General features: G+C 43.6%; 1 protein-coding gene across 4 annotated transcripts in view; it reads right to left on the reverse strand.

Annotated features, from left to right (window-relative positions):
* Positions 1 to 18,476: 18,476 nt before the first annotated feature.
* The window catches only part of MCTP2 (multiple C2 and transmembrane domain containing 2), a 111,123-nt gene continuing 103,551 nt past the window's right edge, over positions 18,477 to 26,048 (reverse strand). For all 4 annotated transcript variants that reach the window (XM_083713123.1, XM_083713125.1, XM_083713124.1 and 1 more), the window contains exons 21-23: positions 25,909 to 26,018; positions 24,789 to 24,886; positions 18,477 to 22,168 (exon numbers count right to left, since the gene is read on the reverse strand). In XM_083713123.1, the coding sequence (XP_083569249.1) occupies positions 22,100 to 22,168; positions 24,789 to 24,886; positions 25,909 to 26,018 (277 nt within the window). In that variant the 3' untranslated portion in view covers positions 18,477 to 22,099. The remainder of the gene's footprint in view (positions 22,169 to 24,788; positions 24,887 to 25,908; positions 26,019 to 26,048) is intronic.

Raw genomic sequence — 26,048 nt, forward strand, 5'->3', positions numbered from 1 at the left:
CCCCTGGCCTCTTAAGTGAGATGGGCGCACAACACCAGAGTCTGTCAAGACTGGCCCGTACGGGCAGGGGCACCTTTACCTTTACTATTGTTATTATTTTGCATTTGGATAGATAGCCGTTTTCCAAAGCTGTCAAACCACTTCACAGACATCACTGCAGAAATATTTACAGCAAACCTAGGAACATATAGAAAGCTGCCTTATATTGAGTCAGCCCTCTGGTCCATCCAGCTCAGTGGTGTCCACACTGACTGGCAGAGGCTTTCCAGGGTCTCATGCCGCATACACAGAATACAGAATACCGCAATGCAATGTATGTGGGGCTACCTTCGAAGGTGACCCGGAAACTGCAATTAATCCAGAATGTGGCAGCTAGACTGCTTACTGGGAGTGGCCACCAGGACCACATAACACCAGTCCTGAGAGATCTGAATTGGCTCCCAGTATGTTTCCGAGCACAATTCAAAGTGTTGGTGCTGACCTTTAAAGCCCTAAATGGCCTCAGTCCTGTATACCTGAAGGAGCGTCTCCACCCTCATCGTTCAGCCTGGACACTGAGATCCAGCACCGAGGGCCTTCTGGCAGTTCCCTCATTGTGAGAAGTGAGTTTACAGGGAACCAGTAGTGGCGCCCACCCTGTGGAAAGTCCTCCCTTCAGATGTGAAGGAAATAAGCAGCTATCCTATCTTTAAAAGACATCTGAAGGCAGCCCTGTTTAGGGAGGTTTTTAATATTTGATGCTGTATTGTTTTTAACACTTGATTGGGAGCCATCCAGAGTGGCTGGGGAAACTCAGCCAGATGGGCGGGGTTTAAATAATAAATTGTTATTATTATTATTTAAATCACAGCCCTCACCCCACCCCCCAAAAGAATCTTGGGAACTGTAGTTCGTTAACAGTCCTTGGAATTCCAATTCTGTGAGGGCTAAACTATAGTTCCCAGGATATTTAGGGGGTGCTTTAAATGAATGGTATGTCTGCAGTTTCAGGAGGAGATCCCCCCCTCCCAGCACTGCTTGGAAATACCGTAAATTGAACCTGGGACCTGCTGCATGCAATTGTCTACCACTGAGCTATGACCCCCCCCCCCAAAGATAGAATAGAGTCCAGTGGTTCTCAACCTGTGGGTCTCCAGAAGTTGTTGGACACAACTCCCATCATCCCTGAGCTCTTGCTAGCTAAGGGTGGAATAGACAAACAGAGCAGGACATGGGAACATGCCTGGATATGGAAACCCCACCTCTTATAAGGCAGCTGCATCCCATCATTCAGTGTGGTGTTTTATTTTTATTTTTTTGTTTTTGACAATTATTATTATTTATATCCTGTCTTTTTTCCATACCAGGATTCAATGAGGCTTACAGATACAAATACAATGATCTCAAGTTTTTAGAGATACGTAAGCTTTTAGAGAACAGCTTTGATTCTGCATGTGAGTTTATCAAAGAAGCTGCAAGTAACCTCAAAGGTCATGTGGTCCAACCCCCATCTGATGCAAGGCATCCCCTGCTGCAACATCCCTGATAGATGACCAAGCAGCCCAGGCTCAAAACTTCTAATGAAAGAGAGTCCACATGCTTCCAAGGCAATCTGTCCCACCATCAAAGAGCTTGTATCATCAGAAACATCTTCCTAGCCTTTAGTCAAAATCTCATTTCTCTTCATTTAGACTACAGGCCCATCACCTGTGTGTCAGCCCTTCAGATACCGGAACATGGAAATACTAACTACAGCCTCAGAATGGTCTCTGCTCCAGGGTAAACATACCCAGCTGCTTCAAGCTTTCCTCACAGGCTAAGGGGCTTTATCTAAGTTAAAAGTTGCTTGGTGACATATTTGTTCTTCTAGTGATATGTTTTGCACCAGCAGAACATGCTTGTGCAAGAGAAAGTGTAAGCAGGTGGCTGATAACTATGTCGCAGAACAGATCACACAATCTGTTGCACAAAGACTTTCTGCTAGCACAACTGCTAGCCTGGATTGTGCAGCATTTTGAGGGCTTTGAAAAAGCTGAAAAGACACTGGAAACGTAACAAAGCAAATATGCCACTTTCCTCCTTTCCATTTGTATTTTTCTAGTACCATTTAAACACCTTTTGTCACACACAGAACAAATATACAAAAGGCAGGCGAGACCAGGCCTTCACAATTACTGATAGCAGAGAAGATTTCATTGTTTGCTAGAATAATACTCCCTTATCTACTAGGGATGAGGGAGAAAACTGATTTTGTTCCTTATTTTAATGAGAAACTACTTAATTCACACTTCTCAAAAGAACATGCAGACTGAAATGTAGCTTTCTTTCACAATTCAGATTGATCCAAATTTCGAGATGCATTTCTCCAGCCAAATGGTGTTTGCAAAAATGCACATATTAGAGGAAAGCGTGCATAAGAGCCATGGCTGGCATTTGTTGGCATCCGTCTGTCTCAGGAGATGATGGAAGAGTGCAGCTTCGGGGGTGAAGTCAAGCCATTGGAGAGTTACGGTGCCTGCTGTGACTGCAGAGGCTGATGTGGGAGAGACATGTTTTGTTGCAGCCAGGGAAGATGATGGCATCCAGATTACCATGTGCTCCTCCAAGTGGTCATTCCTCCTCTGGTCGCTGCTGTGGATAAACAACATGACTAATTGTCTCCAGCTGCTATATGGTTGTCTGAAATGGATGCTCATATGGTGGGGCAAATGTTGCCAGCCTTCAAGTCATATTTGCAGACATCTTTGTAACACAGGGGTAGTTTGCCAACAGGTCTGGTACCTGAAGCCAGCTCCCCATAAAGCACATCGCTGGGGATCCTGCCATCTTCCATTCTGTCAACATGACCAAGTGAGCATAGATGTTGCTGAGGCAGGAGTGTGAACATGCTGGGAATATGGGCTTGGGGAAGCACAACTGAGTTTTAGACTCTCCTGCCATGTAATGCCCAAAATCTTCCTAACAGCACATGTGACATCGCTCCTGGTGGGTGTAAGTTGCTCATGTCTCGCTACCATAAAGTAGTCTGCTCAGTACACAAGACTGGTAGACATTTATCTCAGTGCTGTCATTAGCATTACATTCTCCCATGACCTATTGGAGAAGGCAGCCATAGCTGCCTTGCCAATACAGTGGTACCTCGGGTTAAATACTTAATTCATTCTGGAGGTCCGTACTTAACCTGAAACTGTTCTTAACCTGAAGCACCACTTTACCTAATGGGGCCTCCTGCTGCTGCCGTGCCGCCAGAGCACAATTTCTGTTCTCATCCTGAAGCAAAGTTCTTAACCTAAAGCACTATTTCTGGCTTAGCGGAGACTGTAACCTGAAGCGTATGTAACCCGAGGTACCACTGTACACTTGTCCAGAGCAACATTGATTAAGAGGTTGCTGGTTATGGTGGAGCCCAAGTAGACAAAATCGTCTACCACCAGCATGTGTGTGGTCACACACACATGCTGATGCCTGGAGTGCTGGCGATGTCCTGACCCAGGATGTTGGTCTTTGTCAGACTGATGGTAAGGCGAAAAGCCATGTAGACTTGGGCAAAATAGTCACTAAGACTCTATAGAGCTTCCTCATAGTGTGCTGTCAAGACTGCACCATCTGTAAGCAACAATCCATTTGCAAATAAGTATAATACACTAGTGAAAAATAATATACCAAAAAAAAAAATATAAAGCATTAGTGGAAATTGCTTGCAAAAAAATTGTATACCTTGCGAAAAATTCACACTAAAATTCTGGTGAATTTTCAGGAAGATTGAAAACAAATCACTTGCTGTAGAGATGTGGACAAGTTAATTTAAGATTGGAGAAATGGTGAGAACCAAAATTGGCAGCTCAGACCATCCCACGTGTCAACATTCTTTTTATGGTAAAACAGTTTTCAGCCATATATATATATTTAAAGAAAACTTTCGCTGCCACCATACATTCCTCCCAAACTCTTAGCTTCCTGGCCTCCTCCATATCCAACACATTCCAAAGAGAACACTTAGCCTTCCATGGGATGTTTTCATCCCCCGCTTTTCATTCCATTAAGAAGAGATGAAAGCAAGCAAAGGATGTGCTTTTGCGTGGGCACCATCACTGTCAGCAGATGCCCCCCCCCCCGCTCTTCCTCTCCCCTTCCTGCAAAAAGATAAACATACAGACTTCATAGATAATTAAATAAAAGCATAAAGCTGTTGGGATGAGACAGCCATCCTTTAGGCAGGCATTAACCAGTATGCTTGAAATACAGTGAGGTGATAAGGCATTTTGCTGCCTGAGACAAAGGACAAGACAATGTCCCTCCTCCCCTACAAAAAAATCTATATGCAGAATCGGATACTTGACAGCCTCAATTGCGCTTGAACATAGCAGGCTAGTGTAGTGGGTACAGCAAAGGCTGTGTGGTTTTCCCTGCCTCCAAAGAACTGCCTCCTGAGGCAGTTGCCTGACTGTCCAAGAGCAGAGCTGGCCCTGAATGCTGGACTGAGGGGGCCAATTGCAGCTTAATTGTTTGCCCACTGGGACTGGTGGGATGGAAACCAGAGTGGCCAATGGTTGGTGGAACCAGAGCCAATGATAAACAGAGCCAACTAAGATCTAAACCACTGAGCCTCATGGGCTTGCCGATCAGAAGGTCAGCAGTTTGAGTCCGTACGACAGTTGCTCTATCCCAGCTCCTGCCAACCTAGAAGTTCAAGAGCATACCAACATGAGTAGATAAATGGGTACCACTCCGACGGGAAGGTAAACAGCATTTCTGTGTGCTCTGGCTTACGGCACGGTGTCCCATTGCGCCAGAAGCTGTTTAGTCCTTCTGGCCACATGACTAGGAAAGCTGTCTGTGGACAAACGCTGGCTCCCTTAGCCTGAAGTGAGATGAACGCCGCAACCCCAGAGTCGCCCTTTACCTTTACCTTTTTACCTTCCCTTTTCGCATGCAGCTTTGATTAACATACACATTGCTATTTTCAATAATGTGTGCATGTTTCCTCTAATATATGCATGATGAGCACTGCACCCCAGAGTCAGGTTTGACTGGACTTAACCTCCCAGGGTCCTTTACCTTTACCTGCCACCAACAGTCTTCTAAAAGGGGATAACTGAGGCTAAGCAGAAGGAATCTGACAGCCAGTCCAACCCCTAGGCTGGTTTTCAATAAAGCGTGGGCTGGCCAGGGCTGTGGGCAACCTGAGATGGGGGGAAATGGGGCATTGCCTCACCAAATTGACTGTTCTCCCCTCCAGCCCAGGTCTGAAGAGGTCAGGCAGAACTTCTGATTTTATTTATTTTATTTATTTTTTGATAGGTTCAATTCACATGATTTTAGCTAATCAAAAGGATTCAAAGCAGCAGGTTTATGATCATTTATGCTATCTTCTTGAACTGTTCCCAAGAGATAATAGAGAAACACAACCAATTTTGGAATGTATTTCTGGCATTTTGTTGTTAGCTATGTCAGAAGGCCTGTGTGGCTGAATGTCAGGGATGACAGAAGTTGTAGCCTATAACATCAGGAGGATAAATCTGGTTAGTACATTGTGGGAGGATTAGGGAGACCTGGGTGCGAATCCTCATTAAGGCATGAAGCTGACTGGGTGATGGTGGGGCAGACATTATCCCTCAGTCTAAAGTACCTCTCAGGATTGTTGGGGGGGCATTTATGTTGAGAGCCAGTGTGGTGTAGTGGTTAAGAGCGGTAGTCTCGTAATCTGGGGAACTGGGTTCGCGTCTCCGCTCCTCCACATGCAGCTGCTGGGTGACCTTGGGCCAGTCACACTTCTCTGAAGTCTCAGCCCCACTCACCTCACAGAGTGTTTGCTGTGGGGGAGGAAGGGAAAGGAGAATGTTAGCCGCTTTGAGACTCCTTAAAGGGAGTGAAAGGCGGGATATCAAATCCAAACTCCTCTTCTTCTTATGTTGCCTTGAAAAAGTCGGATATAAAATAAACAAAAATATTATTTTGGCTTTTAAATCAGTGGATGGCAATCTATTATCCCCTTTCTATTCCTACACAAGAGGAGGAGGAGGAAGGGTGATAAACCCTTTGAGAGCGTGCAATTGTGAGGATTATGGTCCCCGATCTGAAATTGGGGGTGTTCCAGGTGTGTCTCCCTTTCCGCTGCGAAATGTTAGACTGGTTGTGTGTGTGTGTGTGTGTGATTCCCTACTGGTGTTTCCCCGGCGGAAGTCTCTTCCAAACTTGGCCAGGAATTAAATCTTGCAACGCCGCTATTGCCTTGCTAATGAGGAAAGAGGGCCGACATCCTATCCAAAGCTTTTGGAACGATTTTTCCTTAACTGCTTTCCGCAAGAATTCAGCAGCCCTTTAAATTTTAAACAGCCCATTCTCCCAGCTGCGCTAAGTGGCACACCCGGGAAGAAAAGTGGTTTTAAATTTGCTGGTACGCGCGGCCCCGTGGCGTTAATGTCATTTATCAGCAGAATAGGGGCTTCCAGCAAAAGGCTCACAGATGGGGGGTTTAATTACAAAAAATTAATTTTCAGCTGTGCATTTCGGCACGTACCTGACAATAACAGCTTCTTTTCTCTCCGCTTTGAGTGCCTTCTAAATGCTGCACTGAGGAGAAGGTGGCAAACTTCCGCTTGCAGCAACCGCTCAGTGATATCCTAAACTAAATTTCAGTATAATGACACACATACTTGACTGGAATGAATCTGCTTCTCCTGGCATGCTTTGGTGTGCGAAAATCTCACTGAAGATGGTCTTTTCCTCAGTGGATTTGGCTGTCAGAAAACTTTGTCACACTTAAATGGAACCTCCAAGTTCAGTAGCTGTATATCTCTGAATTCCAGATGCTGGGGGAGTTGGATGCTAGCATCATGTCCTGCTTGTGGGTTTTTCACATGTAGGAATAAGCATCCCAATTTTGCATGTATTCACTCATCAGTCTGTACCATCCCATTTCTACACTATTTCTGGGTTTGTTTGTTTTAAAGAATAGTATCAAAAGTCATATTTAAATAGACATTTTATCTCTATGTGCTGGTTTCTAAATTTATTCTACCCTAAATTATGTATTGGGACGCGGGTGGCGCTGTGGGTTAAACCACAGAGCCTAGGACTTGCCGATCAGAAGGTCAATGGTTCGAATCCCCGAGATGGGGTGAGCTCCCGTTGCTCGGTCCCTGCTCCTGCCAACCTAGCAGTTCGAAAGCATGCCAAAGTGCAAGTAGATAAATAGGTACCGCTCCGGTGGGAAGGTAAACGGCATTTCCGTGCGCTGGACTGGTTCAACAGAAGTGGCTTAGTCATGCTGACCACATGACCCAGAAGCTGTACGCCGGCTCCCTCGGCCAATAAAGTGAGATGAGCGCCGCAACCCCAAAGTCGGTCATGACTGGACCTAATGGTCAGGGGTCCCTTTACCTTTACCTTTAAATTATGTATTTGTTTATCTTGCATCTCCTCCCCCACCTCTCAACCAAGACTGGGGGGGGTACCTCCCCTCCACCCAGGATGGCACCCTCTGCTCAACAGCTGATTTGGTCTTGGCCAAATCCAGTGCACAGCCCTAGTAAATGCTCACTCTAACAGAAAGAGTTACTTAGTGCTACACAATGGATACAACCCATCCTGTATAACCACTGTGGCAGGTACCATTTTAAAAACTCAATTTAAATTTCTTTGATCAGCCTTAATTGTTGCTAAGACACTATTCTGGAGATATATATGCAATAAAAGCTGGGATTTCTGTGGATTGCAAAAAAGACAGAAGAATCACAGGGCAAATGGTGAATGACACTGATTGGGTGACAGCATTGTGTGGATGCCCCATAAAAAATGAGTAAACAAAGCATGGCAATTCCACAATAAACTCCCATTGTGGAACCATCCTGGGACTGTTTTTAGGATTATGTAGATTTGTTTCTGTGAATTGCTTTGAATATTTGAAGCTCACTATAAAGTCTAAATATTTAGTACAGGTGGACGCTGCAACAAATGTTGCAGTGCATCCTCCTAGCAGGAGTGTGGGGAACTGTTGGTCCTCCCAGGCATGTTGGAGCTGGTGGGATCTGTAGTGCAGCAAAATTGGGAAGGCCAAAGGTTCTTCCCACCTGCTCTTCGCCAGGTTTCCAACTATGGAACCAGACAGTCAGTCATGTCCAGCTACACAATACTGCTTCCCATCCTCTTCCCCTGCCCCATTTTTTTTTTCCAGCTGGCTTTTCATGGTTACTGAGCATACTCATTAAGCACATTTAAAGCACTTGGCTTCCCCAAAAGCATCTTGAGAACTGTAGTTGACCTCTCAAAGAAGTACAATTCCTAACACACTTAACAAACTATAGTTACCAAGATTCTTTGAGGGGAGCCGTGTGCTTTAAAAGTATGATATGGATGTGACCTTTGTTTTTAACAGTTCACACCATACTCCTTGGGACAGAGTGCCCTGTAAATCAAACAGATATTGTTTTGTGGCATCGAGGGACACCAGAAAGCTGCTTAGAGGTCCCTTCTAAAGGCAGATGGGTTTATTTTTAGTGGGTGCTGGTAGTGGAAATATTAATATGATAATCATCTTCCAGATGAGGTCGTTCCAAACAAGGATACACTTATTCCTATTGTCAAACAGGGGAGGGGGGGGAATTAACCTTTGTATTAACCTTCCAAAAAAGAAATCAAATAAAAAATAAGAACAATTCCTCCTTTCAACCAGCCAGCAGCTTTAGAGCTGTGGCATGTTTTCCATAGGGGGAAAAAAAGAGAGATTTCTCCAAAAGATCTGTATGAAAGAAAACTGACTTTTGGAAAGTACGAATGTGAATATGGTTTATCTTCCTTTCTCCCTCTCCCTCTCCATCTATTCCTCCTTTCTCTCCCCATCTCGCATCACACCAGGGAAACAGGGACCCCTCTGATAAATTGTTATGGATCACTATGGTTACGGTTCAAAGAGGAGTCAAAAAGCAATTTTGATGGGATGCATCATTGAAGGTTGGGAAGAAATGCCCCTCTTTGTCAGGATTTCAGGACAGCTGTAACAACATTTCAGAATCCACGCAAGTGTGAAATAACAGTGATATTGTAGAGCACTAAATGCTAGCATGCGCAGCACACACTTGTAAACACCCTCCCCTGATTTTAATGTCACATTATATAAGAGAGCAGGAAGTGTTTGCCACCTGTTGTGTTTCCTGTCTTTTAATTAAAGAGCATTAGGGTGAATCAGGAGACAAAGTGGGAAAGGAAAAAGAATAAGGGTAGCCAACAAACCCAATAAATCCATTCATGGTCACTTAGGTCATCTGAGGAAATTTTACTCACTGGTAACTAGGGATGGGCAAATCTAACAATTGTGGATCCCTTCTTATCCTTATCTTTCCACTTTTAAGTTCAGTTCCACACACGCACAGACACAAACACACAGAGACACACCCTCCTGAAAATTCATCTGCATTTTAGTGTGTATTTTTCCTAATCTACACATTTAGTATGCATTTTTGCCTAATCCACACACTTTTGCAAACTACCAGCTGTTTTGTGTTACCTTCACTAATTCACACTTTTCCTGTCGTACCTTGGTTCTCAAATGTAATCTGTTCCGGAAGTCTGTTTGACTTCTGAAACGTTCGAAAACCAAGACACAGCTTCCAATTGGCTGCAGGAGCTTCCTGCAATCAAGTGGAAACTGCATCGGATGTCAGGCTTCTGAAAAACATTCAAAAACTGGAACACTTACTTCTGGGCTTTTGGTGTTTGGGAGCCAAAACGTACAAGTACCAAGGCATTCGAGAACCAAGGTACGGCTGTATGTATACACATTATTTGACTGAAGAACTGCAGTGGAAAATTTGGAGGAATGCTCATTTTGAAGAAATGCTTTTGTTTCATTTCACATACTGTTTCATAATGTACAAGTTAGATAAATTCACCTTTAAGCTGAATTTCTCCTCCACTCCTGTTGGCAATGGACCATGCAAACTTCCATAGGGCGGTGACCTGGAAATGGCAGGCATGATGTATATTCAAAATGTGGAAAATGTATAAATTTAAAAAACACAACACAATACATATTGTTTCATAAAGTACACATTAGATAATTTCACCTTTAAATTGAATGTCTCTTCCACTCCTGCTGGCAATTGACCCTACAGACTTCCACAGGGAAATGGCAGGGATCAAACCTGGGACCTTCTGCATGCAAAGCATGTGTTCTGCCATTGAGCTACAGGCCTTCTTCAGTGAGAACTAGATGATTATTTGTATTAGATAACATTTAAACACTTTAATGCCTTTTTCCCCATTTTCATATATATAATCCAGAGATTTGTTTGCTATAATTACATTTCAAAGCTGTTAGACAAATCCAAATACATTGTGGGGAACTCTGGAAGGGAAAAGATTGCAATCCAAGAAGTCAGTCTCCAGTTCATATTGCAGAGCCTCTCTCCTTGAAGATACTGGGAAAATGCCCACCTAATTTGGCAAGATTCTTGAATCCCAGCTGGACAGCAGCTCACTCGTGACCCTTGATGCTTGAACTACAGTATTGAATAGACCAATCCGCAAAGAAGCTTCTTGTCATTTTCTGAGAAGAGGAAAAAAGAAAGCTGGGCACTCAAAGCAACAAATCAAGCTTTAGCCAAGAAGGTGAGAGCGCATGAGAGGGGTTAGATCTCATATAACCCCTGTTCTAAAACAGCTCATTGGCTGCCATTTTGTTTCCAGGCCCAATTCAGTATTTAAAGTCCTAAATAACTTAGGCCCAAAAAAACAGAGAGACTTCCATTTCCCCTACAGACCATCTCCAGTGCTAAGACAAGCCCAGGGGACCCTATTGGTACTTCCACCATTCTCAGAAGCTCTGGGGTGGCATGGGAGAAAGTAGGGCCCTTTATATGTCCAGCTGTCCTTTGTCAGCAACAAATTGCTGCTGTTTTTTGTGTTGAATATATACTACATGGTAATTTATGGACCTAATAGATATCTAAAGCCATTTGCACATTATGCCATGCAACCAGGCCATTTCGAAAGTAAAGGTGTACCCCCAGTCTTGTGATTGTAATTGGCTTTCAGTGTTGTATTTTAAATGGCTGTGACCTATCCTAGGACCTCGGGGTGAGTGGCAACTTAACAATAACATTGGGAGCAAGCAACATGAACCCCCACCTGTGGGAGATGCTGTAGCTTTAGATCCCTAGGTGCTGTGCTGAAATCTGCCTTCTGATTTCTGTTATCCCTTTGGAAGGGGGACCCCATATTTCTGCTTTATTCTCAGAGCCCTTGTGAATTTCTTTAGAATTTCATTGGATGTTGCATTTTGAGCTTACCTTATCCTTGCAAAGTGACCAAGGTTGGTATGTGTGTGCTTTTGCTTTCCAGTAAATAGCGTCCTCCATCATGGTGGGCACATGTTGCGGTGAGATCACCTAAACTGCCTCCTTGTTTTTGGGGCAGGACCATTTGGATAGCCACAATACCCCATTGGTTGCCCCTCAGTTGCTGGGGTAGAAATTTTGCCTGTTGGGTCATCTATTGGCTACCAAGGGGTTATTTAAGCTGTTGCACATTGCTGGAAGCTTTCTCTTTCTTGCAATGTGCATTGGATCACCCGCCCTCCCACTCTATATTTAGGGCTGTTCTTTGGCCTTGCTATGCCTGTTCGTCTGTTTTTGGAGTAGGGGCCTGGTAGGAATTTTGCCATTTGGCTGTTGCCATTTGGTTTTTGCCTACAGTGTAGCAAATCGTCACAACTTTGTGAGGTTGGCGGTTAGGCATTGGTTCAATGTTTTGCGGAGGGGAAGTGGTTGGCTGTACCTGCCCCTCCATCGCTGCTGCTAGAGAATTCTGTTAAAGGAATCCAGGGGTTCGCCTTGCTTTTGTCCAAACCCTGTCATGGGGCTAGGGCCACGACAAAGCCCCTGGGAGCATCTGGAGTGAGCTGTGAGATCGAAGCCAGCTTCTTGCTTCCTCAGGATGCTTTCCCTCACTGACTTCTGGTGGTGGCCAGTGTCAGTCCTGTTCCTGCCACTGTGCAGGTTCAGGTATTCTGGAACCAATGCCTAAGCAACCACTCACATGCTGTAATCAATAAAGTTGTGGCCAAAATTAATGCCAAAAACCTTAAGCTAAATTCTGTGTCTATTGTGTCTTTATTTTGGGGGTGGTTTTGGGTGGGTCTTCACACGCAAACATTTCCTAGCACACTTCAGCTCCCCTCAACTGCCCATGCTTCCTGATCTGAAAGCCTGGGTATCCATGTTAGGGAATCATTTTGCAAAGAAACAAGTAGAAGTCTGAAAGGTTCCAGAGTTTTCCTTTATGTATGGGAGTGGTACTCTGGGCTTAATTGGCATCAGCTGGAAGGGCCAATAAGAAGAAGACCACTTGGCTTCATTTTTGCAGACACCTGATATCTGACGGAAGAGTGCTGCCTGTGAATTCTGTTGAAGGCCTGTTGCTGTGATTTACAACATGCTGTTAATAAGACTTTTGTTTGAAAGTATACTGTTAATTGCTGTTTATGTCAACAGTCGAAACCGTTTCTTTTACAACCATAACGCATGTACCCGGTCTGGGAATACAATCTCAACTGAGACTTTAGTTTAGTGAGTCATCTTTAAAACAACTTTATTATTTTTCACTGCTTCTACGCAAGAAAGAAGCTAAACTCTGCTAAAGCAGTTTAAAAGAGGTTTTACCGACACACAGTATCTGCACAGTGAAAGTGTGTGTGGACAGTAACCTCTAATAATCCATTAAGGCTGAGTACTGCAAACCAGTAGGGAGGTGATTTGTTGAATGAATGAATGAAAGGGCAATCGTGAACAGCCCCCAGCTGCTTCAACATTAATGTGAGGCAAAAATCCTACACCTCACCCATGATAATTTCACTGAATTTTTCTCTCCTCTTACAGAATTTCTTTTCTGTGTATATATATGTATGGGATACGTTTTCAGTGCAGTATTGTAGAAAGCAAATCTGTGGCTGTATCTCGGTTCAGCACACAAGCACTGAACACAGTATGCCTACATTATGCTAGTCCAGATCTTTTGGAGTCTGCTGGGGGGGGGGGGACTTTTGATTCTGATTTGCCTTAGTATCTTCAGCTGCTATAAAAATCCATTAGATTCCAGCCTGACACCATTGCCTCCCAGCCTCTGCTACCCTAGAGGCCTTTGACAAAGTTAATTCGAAATTACTGTAAAGGTAGAGCCTATTTTATGCCTTTGAAAGTTAAAATAGCCAGAGTCTGGTGTATCTCTAGAGAGGAAAAAAAGGGAAGGTGTCAGAACTCAGCTGGTAAATAAGATGTTACCGTGTGAAGCATGGGAGAAACAGAGTTCTTTTCCTTCTTTGTAAAGGCTCTACCTGTGTAACATGAAGGGGAGAATCGGTGACAGACACATTAAAACACCATTAAACTGTGAAATGGAACACAGTGTGAAAATAGATTTAACCTTCACAGCGTATCGATCTCTACCCTGTGCCGTGCCTAAGTTCTTGGACAACTGTTTTATAATAGGTTTTACTCATTTTCCTGTTGCTATTCCGACTTCCTCAGAGGAGTGTGTTATTTCTAAAAGATCCTGACAGCTAAGGCTGGGGAGGGAGAGAGAGAGAGAGGGAGAAAGCGAAGTTATTTTTTCAGCTACCCCTTTGCTTGGGAAGGTTGCAACCAAAAGTCATCCTTGCAAAAAGAAAGTACTCTGCCAAGACAGAATCTGGAAGGTTTCATAACTGAGCAGCTCCAGCCCGTATTGTTTCTTCCATCTTGACCCACTATGAAGGGGAAAAAAATCAAGGATTGCAGTTCTGCGCCAAGATGACTTTGTGTTGTGTAACACAATTCAATCAATGTAAAGTGTGAGAAAAGTGGGCAGTCATTGGCCAGTCACTAACACTCCTTTTCTGGGCAAGGTGATGGAGAGACTAGTGTGGTGCAACTAGAGATGCTCTTGGAAAATACCAATATTCTTGACCCATTTGAGTTTGGCTTCAGGTCCTAATTGGCATTGGTCACCTTTATCAGTCACCTTTATTATGTTAGGGATGGGGGACTGCAACCATGTTGCTGTAACTTGATTTCTCAGTGGCTTTTTATACCATCAACCATGGACTGGTGCTGCATGATGGGAATTGATGGCGCTGTGCTCTAGGGCTTCCACTCCTACCAGCAGGGGCACTATCTAGAGGAGGGCCGAGGGGCCAGAGCCCCCCCCCATATTTTCATGAAAGGGGCTGGGTCCCTCCCCCAAAATTCTGTGGCAATCCTCAAAAGGATTTGCCAGGATGAAGCATCTTTGCCTTGCTGCATCACTCTGACAATCCCCAGAGCGATTCCCCGAAAGGCACGCTGGTGATCTCTGCTGGGGATTTGCAGGGCGAAGCATCTTCGCCCCGCATTTCCCTTTCACAAGATAAGGTGGATCGCAGTGGGTGGGTGGGGGATGGTGGGCCGAGTAGGCCTGGCTGGACCTGGGGGTGCATCGCGTGTGTGACATCATGCATGTGCAACGCGTGCCCCCCCCCCAAAAAAAAATGTTGGGTGCAACTCAGTGTGCCTAGCAGCAAGACCATTCACAGGGAGTGGCATTGGGTGCCTGCCTGCTAGATTTCTGACATTTGCACTCTGGAGTCCCTCTGGTACCATCTTTGCCCCCAAGCCCACATTCCCTGCCTGTTTGTGCTCCTGTCTCAGTGATGTCTACGCTGGCATGACCATGTCCACAGAATGGAAGATGGCAGGATCCCCAAGGTCATGTTCTACAGGGAGATGGCTTCAGGAACCAGACCTACTGACAGACCAACTCTGCATGATAAAAGATGTCTGCAATCGTGACAGGAGGGCTGGCAACATCAACCACACTATGTGGGAATCCCTTGCAGAGAACCACAGTGCCTGAATAATAATAATAAAAAAGTAAAGGACCCCTGGGTGCTTAGGTCCAGTCAAAGGTGACTATGGGGTTGCAGCGCTCATCTCACTTTCAGGCTGAGGAAGCCAGCGTTTGTCCACATACAGCTTTCCGGGTCATATGGCCAGCTTCTGGTGCAATGGGACACCATGATGGAAATCAGAGTGCACAGAAATGTCATTACCTTCCCACCACAGCGGTACCTATTTATGTACTTGCACTGATGTGCTTTCAAACTGCTAAGTTGGCAGGAGCTGAGATAAAGCAACAGAACTCACCCCATCGTGCAGATTCAAACCAACATTCAGGTCAGGTAAGTGACCAGAGGAGGAATGACCACTGGGAGAAGGGCAGAGAGACTGGGAACTGTGGAGCAACTGTAACCATACAGCCAGACGCCTTCATCTGCAACAAAACATGTCTCTCCAGGGGTGCAAACTTGAATATAATATTGGGGGGCAGGTAAGGCCTGCCCCATATAATCATTCACAAGGCATGGCGCGCGCACACACACACACACCATTTGAATGGCAGTGACCATGAACTTGGGGAGGGGGGGTCCTTCAACTATTTTATTGGGCAAGGGTGTCTCTCCCATATTGGTCTGTACAGCCACAGCAGGTGGTGTAACCTTCCAATAGTTTGACCTCAGCAGGCAGACAGATGCCAAGAAGATGAAGAAGAAGAAGAAGAAGAAGAAGAAGAAGAAGAAGAAGAAGTTGAAGTAATTGGGAGTGCACATTAGATTTGGAGCAAAGTGTTGCCAGTATGCTGATGACACTCAACCCGACTTCTCTGTAGCAAGCATTTGATGATGATGAATTAAATTTCTCTAGTGCCCTCCATCCACAGATGATTTTTGCAACAATTAATAAGATTGTGCTGCTAATTTCCCCTATATTTTATGGTTTTTGTGGCTTTATGATGTTGTTATGTATTTTTGTACTGCCATGGAATGAGTTGATAGGTAAGATATAAATCAATAAATATGAATAAATTAATATAAATAGACCACAACTACCTATTGGGTGTATAAGGGATAAGGTGGTCTCTCAGGTAACCTGGCCTTATATGTTAGTACCAAAACCTTGAACTTGTTCCAGTAGCAGATTGGCAGCCTTTGCAAATCCTACAAGCTGGATGCCCTGTGGGGGTATTATTATTATTATTAAAATTTGTATACCGCTGTATACCCGCAGGTCTCAGGGCGGTTACAACATAAAATCACAATATAAAAACACAAAGTACATAATCAAAATAAAAACAAAAACAACCCCCAATAACCTCCCCCTTCTCCAACACATTTGAATGGACATTAGATGTCAATCAGCTAAAGGCCTGGTTAAAGAGGAAAATTTTTGCCTGGTGCCTAATGAAGGCGCCCGGTGAACCTCCCTGCGGAGAACATTCCACAAACTGGGAGCTACTGCAGAAAAGGTGTGTGCTGCAGATATGGTAGATGGGACTGTAAACAAGGCTGATTAGAGGAGCTTCTGAGGGGAGGCTGGGACAAAGGAAGGAGGTGGAGCTTTGAATGACTGGGGCTGTGGTAGGCATGGTTTGGCAGAGTGGGAATTATGGCATCTTCAATTTTAGGAGACAGCAGCCACCACTGTTGACTTTATAATCTACTCACATCTTTTTTCACTGGACTGCACTTCGCCCCATCCTGGGCAAGAAAATGCCCAGGGCCTAGGATATCATAGGCAAAAAATTGCTACCAAGAACTAAAGGATAGGATTTTTTTCCCCCTAAAGGACCATTGAAAATGGATAAACAATTAAAAATGTATTGAAAGTAGAAAGTGGGGGGGAAGAAAAAGAGAAATAATTTCTAATTAATTCTAGTGCCCTGCGCAACCCCAGTCTATTTGTAATCCTACAGGGAACATCTTTATTGATCTGGGGGACGTTGCTGCAGACTTCTGATGCTTATCTCAGCATAAAAATAGGCTCTCGTGATGAGCAGTGATTTAATTACATGACAATCACCGTTAACAGTGCATGGCGAAGACCCCCCTCCCCCCCAAAAAAAAAAATATGCAGAGGAAGACTGGCAGTGATAAATGTGAGCCGATGGCTTTGACTTTCAGTAAAGTCATCCACTGCCAGGAATGGTAGAAAACCAACCCCCCTCCCTTCTTCCTTTTCCACCTCACTCACCCCGCCCCCCAGTCTTTTCTGTTTCTTAGAAAGCAGCTTGCTCTGTTTGAGATGTGCCCAAGGGATCTTAAGACATATTGGTGGGTGGGATAAGAGAGAGAAAGTGGAAGAAGGGGAGAGGATTATGATCAAAGCAAGGCTTAAACCATATGACAGTTGAACTTGCCACTGTGTGATGCCTGTGAGGACATTGCTGTTTCGTTGCACAGGTGCTCTTTGGAAAAATTTGCTGAAAAAAATGTTTCCCGCAGTTCAGCACATTTTAAAAGTGTGCCTGGAGAGCTGACCAAATTTAGGCTTCTCAATTTTTTTCAACTGGGATGTCACCATCATACTTCTCACAGCATAGCCTTCCAAACCATGATAAGCAAATTTAACAGTAGCCATTCAAATTTCAGCTGAACTCCATAGATATTTCTTTCTGCTTTTTCAAATTTTCACTGCTTCTGTTTCATTACCTTTCCTTCAATGTTGTCAGCTGCATGTTATGTGAGAGCACAATGCATCATGGGATTTGTAGTCCTGGTTGTTGCCATTCTTATCACTGGCTGCATAGTTGTACAAATATATCAATAGTATGGCATGGTGCTTGCAGTATTTATCTCTGCACAACATTATGGGATTTGAAGAGATGCCAAAATACCAACATTTAAACATCAAAGCTTTGCAAGGACACAGATATCGCAAGAATGTATGATCGTCATGAAAAGAAGAAGAAAAAACCATTGTGTTGCAGGTGGAACACTCCACTGATTTGTCAAAAAAAAAAATTGGCAGGCTTTTAATATGGATGCCACAGTTTTTGAGCAGGATTCAGAAGTACTGAACTGCAGTAGAAATCCACACAACTTGCCAATGGCAATTCTTTCAAATACGTAAAGAATTATCACCATGGCTAGGTCTTCCTTTGTTGGAAGTTTCCGTGCAACTCATCTTTTATAAGATGGGTATGCATGATTTAAGACTGATAAGAGTTAGGGACCTCCACATTCTTGGACTATCCCTGTCTATTTAACCCACCAGTTTACTTTTCTGTCTCCTTGATGTTTAGACTGGCATGTCTTAGGTTACATCCTGTTTGCAACTCCCTCGTCCTCATGCTGCTTTGGGATTTTTCAAAATGAATTTTCTTTTCTTAAAAAGCAAATAAACACTGCCCTTCAATTTATGCCCCCAGTCTGACAAAGGCCATATTTCCCCATGCATATTCTCTCTATGAGGATTATTACATTTGTTTTACCATCACATTACATTTCAATAGCCTTCTCCGTTCGCTTCAGTGGAATACAAATGGAGAACGGTCCTCTACTGAAGTCAATGGGTAAGCCATACATATTCTGCTTCTCCCCCATAAGGCACTACTGGATCAGATTGCAAATGAACACAGCTATAGAGGGAAACACACAAATACACACATCTTGGCTGGATTTGGATGAAATAAAACCCTTAATTCATGCAAAAAGAAGAAGATGACCCTTTACTTTGAAATAAAATATATCCCACGTTGATATTTATTGTGCCATCAGAATGTTTTCTGTATATAAAAAAAGGAATCTCCCATAAACCAAACCCACAGAAAGCTGCTCAAAGTAACTGGATACATCTGATGGAAAGCAAGTGGATCCAACATCAAGTGATCTGGTATGAATTTTCATGGCATGCATTATGCATGTGGGTCTAGGAATAACAAATGGATATCAAGACCCAGGATATTTCTATCGAAGGCAAAAATGTTCTCAGATATGGATTTGGATACCTGCTGTCTTTGTAATATGCCCCACAGCTTTCAGTGAACCAGTCTTGGATCAGCTGAAGGAATTCAATCATCCTCTGCTAAGAAACTTTCCAGAGTTGTCCTCATCCCAGTGTGATGTTTCTTCACCTGCTTCACTCTGCTGCTTCACAGGAACTTAAGGATGTAAGAATTGGCTTGCAGGATCATAGAAAGACCCATTTAGACCAGTATTCCAAAGCTAGTCAAGAAGAAACCCACTTTGGAATCTCACATATTGGGCATAAAGGATATTACATTCCACACTGGCCGTCTCATGTAAAGGTAAAGGGACCCCTGACCGTTAGGCCCAGTCGAGAATGACTCTGGGGTTGCGACGCTCATTTCACTTTACTGGCTGAGGGAGCCGGCGTACAGCTTCCAGGTCATGTGGCCAGCATGACTAAGCCGCTTCTGGCGAACTAGAGCAGCACACGGAAACGCCATTTACCGTTCCGCTGGAGCGGTACCTATTTATCTACTTGCACTTCGTGCTTTTGAACTGCTAGGTTGGCAGGAGCTGGGACCGAGCAATGGGAGCTCACCCTATCATGGGGATTCGAACCGCCGACCTTCTGATCAGCAAGCCCTAGGCTCAATGGTTTAACCCACAGCGCCACCCGCATCCCGCCATCTCATGTAGGAATGCATAAATCTGTCAATTCTGGTTTTCTTGCTTTAACCATCTTATATTCTGCTTTCCACATTTCAGCAGCAATTTGCAATTTAAAAAAACCCTTATTCACCAGTGTTTCTCCTAATATATACACATTTTTCTATGCAGCTTTGACAAATATACACATGTTCCCAAACAATTTCCCCCAGTATAAGGCATTTTTGTATATTATTTTCATTAATATATGCAATCGTATGCCCACCTTCCCCCAATATATGCATTTTTGTATTCAGAGAAATGCAAATTCTGAAAGCTTGCCTGTGTTTCAGTATGTATGTTGTTTTAGAAAGTGCACATTAGGTAGGTTCACCTTTAATTGCAAACGGAATCCATTCCACCCCCATCCCCACCAGAGTTCTTTATTTTTAAAGAATAACTTTTTAAAAAGTTATGTTCCCTCTTGCCTTTCCTCTTGAAGGATAAGGCTTGCCTGGGAACTGAATCATTATAGCCTTTTCATATACAAAGCAAGAATTGTGCCTCTAGATTTGCCTTCCTCAACCACACTCCTCAATTGTTGTTGTTGTTGTTGTTTAATCGTTTAGTCGTGTCCGACTCTTTGCGACCCCATGGACCAGAGCACACCAGGCACTTCTGTCTTCCACTGCCTCCCGCAGTTTGGTCAAACTCATGCTGGTAGCTTCAAGAACACTGTCCAACCATCTCGTCCTCTGTCATTCCCTTCTCCTTGTGCCCCCCATCTTTCCCAAGATCAGGGTCTTTTCCAGGGAGTCTTCTCTTCTCATGAGGTGGTCAAAGTATTGGAGCCTCCGCTTCACGATCTGTCCTTCCAGTGAGCACTCAGGGATGATTTCCTTAAGAATTGAGAGGTTTGATCTTCTTGCAGTCCATGGGACTCTCAAGAGTCTCCTCCAGCACACACTCCTCATTTACTGGACTACAACTCCCATTGTCCCTGTGCAATTCTAGCAGGGGTTGTAGTCTAACAACATCTGGGACCCAGCCTAGAGTGGAAAAGGCTGCTCTTAGGAACCAGCAATTGGGAACCTTCAGCCTATGAGCCTAATTAAACCCAGCAGGGGGTCCTAATTCACCCACAATGCTTTTTTCTCCAACCATGGTCCCCTGTCTTACACCTAATGTCTTATGATCAGGTTTTGGTCAGGTAAAGATTTTGCACCCTACCAAAAACAGGGCTTGGAAGCACTGCTGATCTACTGACTGCCAGTGGTTGCAAAGCCCTGTGCCTTTACCCACATGATTTGAAGACAAACTGCGTAGGCAAAGGAAGTAGGGTTTGCAGTCTAATCAGTGGTCCTTACAGAGCTCTGTCAATCAGCTGGTCATCAGTGCCTTTGCCCATGCAGCTTGACAATGGAAGCACTTCACCCAACATCATGGTGATTAGCAGGTTCTGCAGCCCTGCCCACCTGTCAAAATGATCTGTGGGTGTCGAGTGACCCGAGAATCCAGCCCACTAGCTGGAAAAGTTTCACCATCTCCACTCTTGACCAATGCGTGGCATCAAAGGAATAACTAAAATACATTCAGGGGATTTGATAAACACACACAACTCTGGATTCCACAACCATGTTCTCTTCTCTTCTGCTTTTCAGGCATAATTTCCCCTGTTTGCAAGACAGACTAGAACTCAAAAGTCACTTCAGTCCTCTAATTGTGTCTAGCAATGTATAATGCAACACAACCACCATCCAGATTGCACATTTTTAAAATAGCTCATTAAAAAAAAATAATCACAGGCATTTTTGTTATAGCATTTCCTTTGGCGTGATGCAAATCAATGCATATAAGGTTATAAAAAATACTTTGCATATGTAGTGTTGGCAAGTCTTTAGATTAAGGTGTGGCGGGAAGGGACAAAGAGTTTGATAAGATGGAATTTTAGAAGGTAAAATTGGAAATCCATAGGGTCCAGAGAAGATTTGCTTCTGGTATTCCTGTTGAGTGGCTGATTGAAGGAAGTCTGTTGCCAGCAAAAGACTCCTCCCAAGAACAGCAGCAGGTACAAACAGTTTAAAATGAAAAAAAAACATCAGCAGCAACTGCTGGGTGAGAAAAAATCGAGACTGCTACAGCACTAAGCAATTTCTCGTAATTATGATAGAACAATTTATCAAACTGTACATTGCTTAAAGCTGAAGTTGGGCACCAAAGACTCACTAATTGAGAGTTGAATACCATCTACACACTGTCATTTGGCCTAACAATGACTCTTTTCTTCTGTCTCAATGCCAATCTGCTGGATATGTTTTAAAAAGTAAAGTAACCCAGAACATTTCATATCAGCTTTGTTGATCTGCTGTGCGAAGCAAAAAGAGAAAGATTGTTTTTCTATGATACAAAAATCAGAGGAAGTCCCTTGTATGGTTTCTACTCCAAAATCCACACTGAAAGCCATTCCAGGTTCTACAGTTCTCATTTGGTTCTTACAGGGGCATATCAATGTGCTTGGGGAAAGAGTCAGATACACAGGATATATCTATATATGTTGATGCATGTCTTGCAGATGAAACATCTTGGACACAAGGCAGGGACCACAGCACTGGACTGATCAGGAGAGGGCAGGAGAGGGTACCCTGCATGTACATTTGCAACGGAGTGTGTCTGTCTATGTGTGTGTGCATGCACATGACGCATTCCAAGCTTCATATCCTACAGAGCGCTCCGTTTCTTCCTAATGGGACTAGAGCCACTGTATGGTTTCAATTCAGCACGTTGCACCTGTAAAAACAAACAGACGTCACGTTTGCAACAAGGTAACCCAAGCTCACTACGCTGTGCATTAATGGCTCCCCAAGGAAAAGCCGAGGGAAAAACTAAGGAAGGTTCAAAAGTAATGAATCATTTTCTAAACACAGTAACATGGGGGATTAATTGCAGGAAGGATTTGAAAAGTCATGCATCATTTCTTGAAAACCAAAATATTAAAACCAGATTTTTTTTTCCTAATGAGATGCAACTGAGCGGGAGGCGGGGAGAGGGGTCTTCCACCTGACTTTGGCATTTGGCAGAAAAGGCCTCATTCCATTTTATTTTTAGTTCTCTTTCATGGAGTTTGATAAAGGAATGGGACCCCCTCCCACCATGTCATGTGGCAAGTGTGTAATTCTTTCAGAATTTGGAGAACATAGTGTCTACATTTGTTTACAATACTCAACATAGTGTCTACAATTATCATTTCTTATTTGCTTCCATCCATTATGGAGAAACAGCTGTATTCAGAGCAGTGCTAAGGGAAGTGTTCCATCAGCACAAGGAATTATTGCTGTGCAATGGAACTTTCTTCCCTTCTCCTTCCCCTGTATGCCCCCTAAATCTGTTCTGGGGTTCCCCCAACCCCCAGAGCAGATTTGGGGATGGTGCAAGGCAGACATGTGGGGGTGGAAAGTGGGATACATTAGTGCTAGTGATAATCTTGCACCCGCACAATGATTTGGTTGAATATCACTCTCAGGCATAGCAACAATAACAATAAAGGAAATCCAAAGCAAGATGTCTGAACAAAACCTTATTTCATTAAATGCAAGCCACAAGGTCACTAATAAAAGTTAGTTTTGGTTTGACACAGTAAAGCCAAACTTTATCTAAACTTGGATGTTCCCGGTCCTGTTGACCCTTTGGGACTGGACCTTCTTCACTCTGACAGATTGACTTGTGTACAGAATCTCTCTTTCAAAGCATACAACCATTCTCTTTAAATTTTGCATTTAATTAAGCAAATTAATTAATATACCGCCCTATACCTGGAGGTCTCACCTTGCAAAATGGTTGTTCCCAAACCCAGTTGGACCTGAGTCTATGCATATTTAGCTTCATGAATTTCATGAAGTGGTCCTCTGTGTACAAAACCTCCTCCAAAAATAAGTGTATTGGCATTTAAATTAAAGTGTCATGAGACTCTCTGTCTTATGCTTCAGCGACAGACTTACACAGCTACTCATCTAGAATTTATCCAGGTCAAAACACAATAATGACATCTTCCTCTCTCCAGCTCCACACTTAAAAAAACAAAACAAAAATCGAAAACAGAACCACCACCGAATGTTGTGTTTGTGGAAGGATTAGGAAATGTATGCAACAAAGAACCACCCCAAAATGTTGTCTTGGTGGAAGGAATAGGAAATGTATGCAACAATTCTAGGTAACAACAACAACAACAACAATAATATGTTGCCCATCTGGCTGGGTTTCTCCAGCCACTTTGGGTGGCTCCCAACAGAGTATTAAAAACACGATTAAGCATCAAACATTAAAAACTTCCCTAAACAGGGCTGCCTTCAGATGTCTTCTAAAAGGTAGGCAATGGTAAACTGTCTGCCTCTGTTAGGGTGCTTCCAGATGACTTGTTTATTGAATATTCATTTTGATGTGTTGGTAGGGAGTTTAGATGTTGCTGCATCAGGGCAAAAGTTATCACACACTTGCCAGTGCATTTCCCCATACTAATTGCAAGAAGTCCAAGCTTTGGGGGATATGGGTAAATAAAGGGGCCTGGAGGGCCACATTCGTCCCCTGGGTCTGAGGTTCACTGCCCCTGCTCAAAGGCCACCAAGGATAAGAGAAACCACTCAAGCAAAATTCATAAATGCAAAACCTGAAATGCAACCTAAACAGAAAAACAGGAGAGCAACTTATTTCTGTATATAAATATTAATGCATGCCGCCAGTACAAATCCTGCATCTTCTACAAGAAAGAATTGGTGCAGACAGCGAGAGCAGAAAATACACTTAAGCTTAATGACTTTGTAGACTGGGCAGAAGCAAACAGAGATAAACTGGGATTCTGTCTGCCCAGAGGGTTTCCTCTAATGACTAGCCTGTTGGACCTTGATGCTTCTGGTCAAGAGCTGTTCGTCAAATGGCATAAAAGGATGTCAAGTTCACATGCCTTTTAAAACAAACCGGGAGCCAGAGATGTTTTGCTGCTTAAAGCAGAACTTAAACAGCGTCTAAGGGTCAATACTGTTGTAAAGTCTTGCTGAACCATTCAGACACCAGTTCAGGGCTGCCCTGCCCATGACAAAGAGTGAGGGAGGCGCTTCGAGCGTGGGAAGCCCAAATGAAATAATGTTAAAATCAGAGCAAAGATGGCTGGGAGAAGTGGGTCTGTGACCGTTTCAGAAAGAGAGCACTTTGGGGGATACAATTCCTTTCCATTCGGGTTTTCATCCCTCCCTTTTCCTGTGTCCGCCTCCTCCTTTCCCTTCCCACCCTGGTTTATGGTTTCTTCAGATGCCTTATCTCCTCTAGCCCAAATGCCCCTTCCGTGTGTTCCTCCAGCGCTGCACCTGGTGGCTCTTTGGGCTGGTGTCTCTGTTGGACGCAGCCATTCATTACTTACCCTTTGAACATCAGATGGCACCCTGGAGAGGAAGTCGAGCAACTCATTATTGTCAATGGCATAAGGGTTTCTAAGCTTCTTAGTAAATTTATTTATGCCTGCGAATGAAAACACCAAAATAAAACATGGTTTGTTTTTGTTTTTGTTTTTTTAAAAAAGGCAGTGATAAAACAGACACATCACACTATATAAAAGGCCTTACTTGCTCAGGCAGGAAAGGGAGGAGGAGTTTAACAAGAAAAAATTAGTGCGAAAATATGGACAAGCCAGACACGTGTTGCTGTCATGTGGAATCATTCACAAACATCTTTCCTTAAAGGAAATGGTGGGAGGTTTATTACAAAGCAAGCCGGCTCATCTCAGCAATGAAAAGTCCCATTGTTCAAAAAAAAGAGGGGGGGAGCAGAGAAGCAAGAACAGCCATCACTCAGAACTTAAGGGTGGCATTTCTGGCTACATTTTGGCCTTGGGGAAGGGATGACCCATTGCAAAATATACCAAGTTGTGAGTGTCCCCTTCCATTCTGCGCATTCTCATTAGGGAGAGTGACAATTTAAATTCATGGGCCATTCGTAATTGACAAGGCTAGGGACGGGGGCAGGAATTCACATTTTTTAATGCAGACCTACCTAATTTGCAATGTCCAAAGCCATATATGAATTGAAGCACAGTTATCCTTCAATATTCACACATCTCTGAATTTGTGATGGGGTTTTCTAGCCCAAATAAGATATACAAAACCACATATATACAAGGGGAAATTGTACAAAACTGCATATTTCAGTGACAACATACAGAGCTACAATTTCCAGAGTGGTTTAACAAGCAGTCCCTCTTTCCATGGAACTCTGGGAAGAGTAGGTCTGTGAGAGGAATAAGGGCCTCTTACCAACTCACATCGCCCTTACAAACTACAGCTCCCAGAGCTGAAGGAGGGGCAATGACTCTTCAGAGTGGTACTATAGTGCTTTATTTATTTATTTTTTATCATAATTTTTATTGAGTTTTCCATAATTCAGTTTAGTTCAATACACATATTCGCAACTTATATTATTTGCTCAAAATGAGCTTTGACTTCCTTCCGTACCATAGTGCTTTAAATGTATGATGACCAACTTACCCCAGATTAAAACGATGTACCTTAGTGGTATGTAATACAGGGTGATCATGACTACTGCAAGGACTAAACAGGCCAGGCTAGAGAGGAAAGGAACTGTCCAATTGAATGTGCTGTGGAAAAACAGGAAAAATCAAGAAGAG

Source organism: Podarcis gaigeae, assembly GCF_964106915.1.
Source record: "Podarcis gaigeae genome assembly, chromosome: 14".
NCBI lineage: Eukaryota > Metazoa > Chordata > Lepidosauria > Squamata > Lacertidae > Podarcis > Podarcis gaigeae.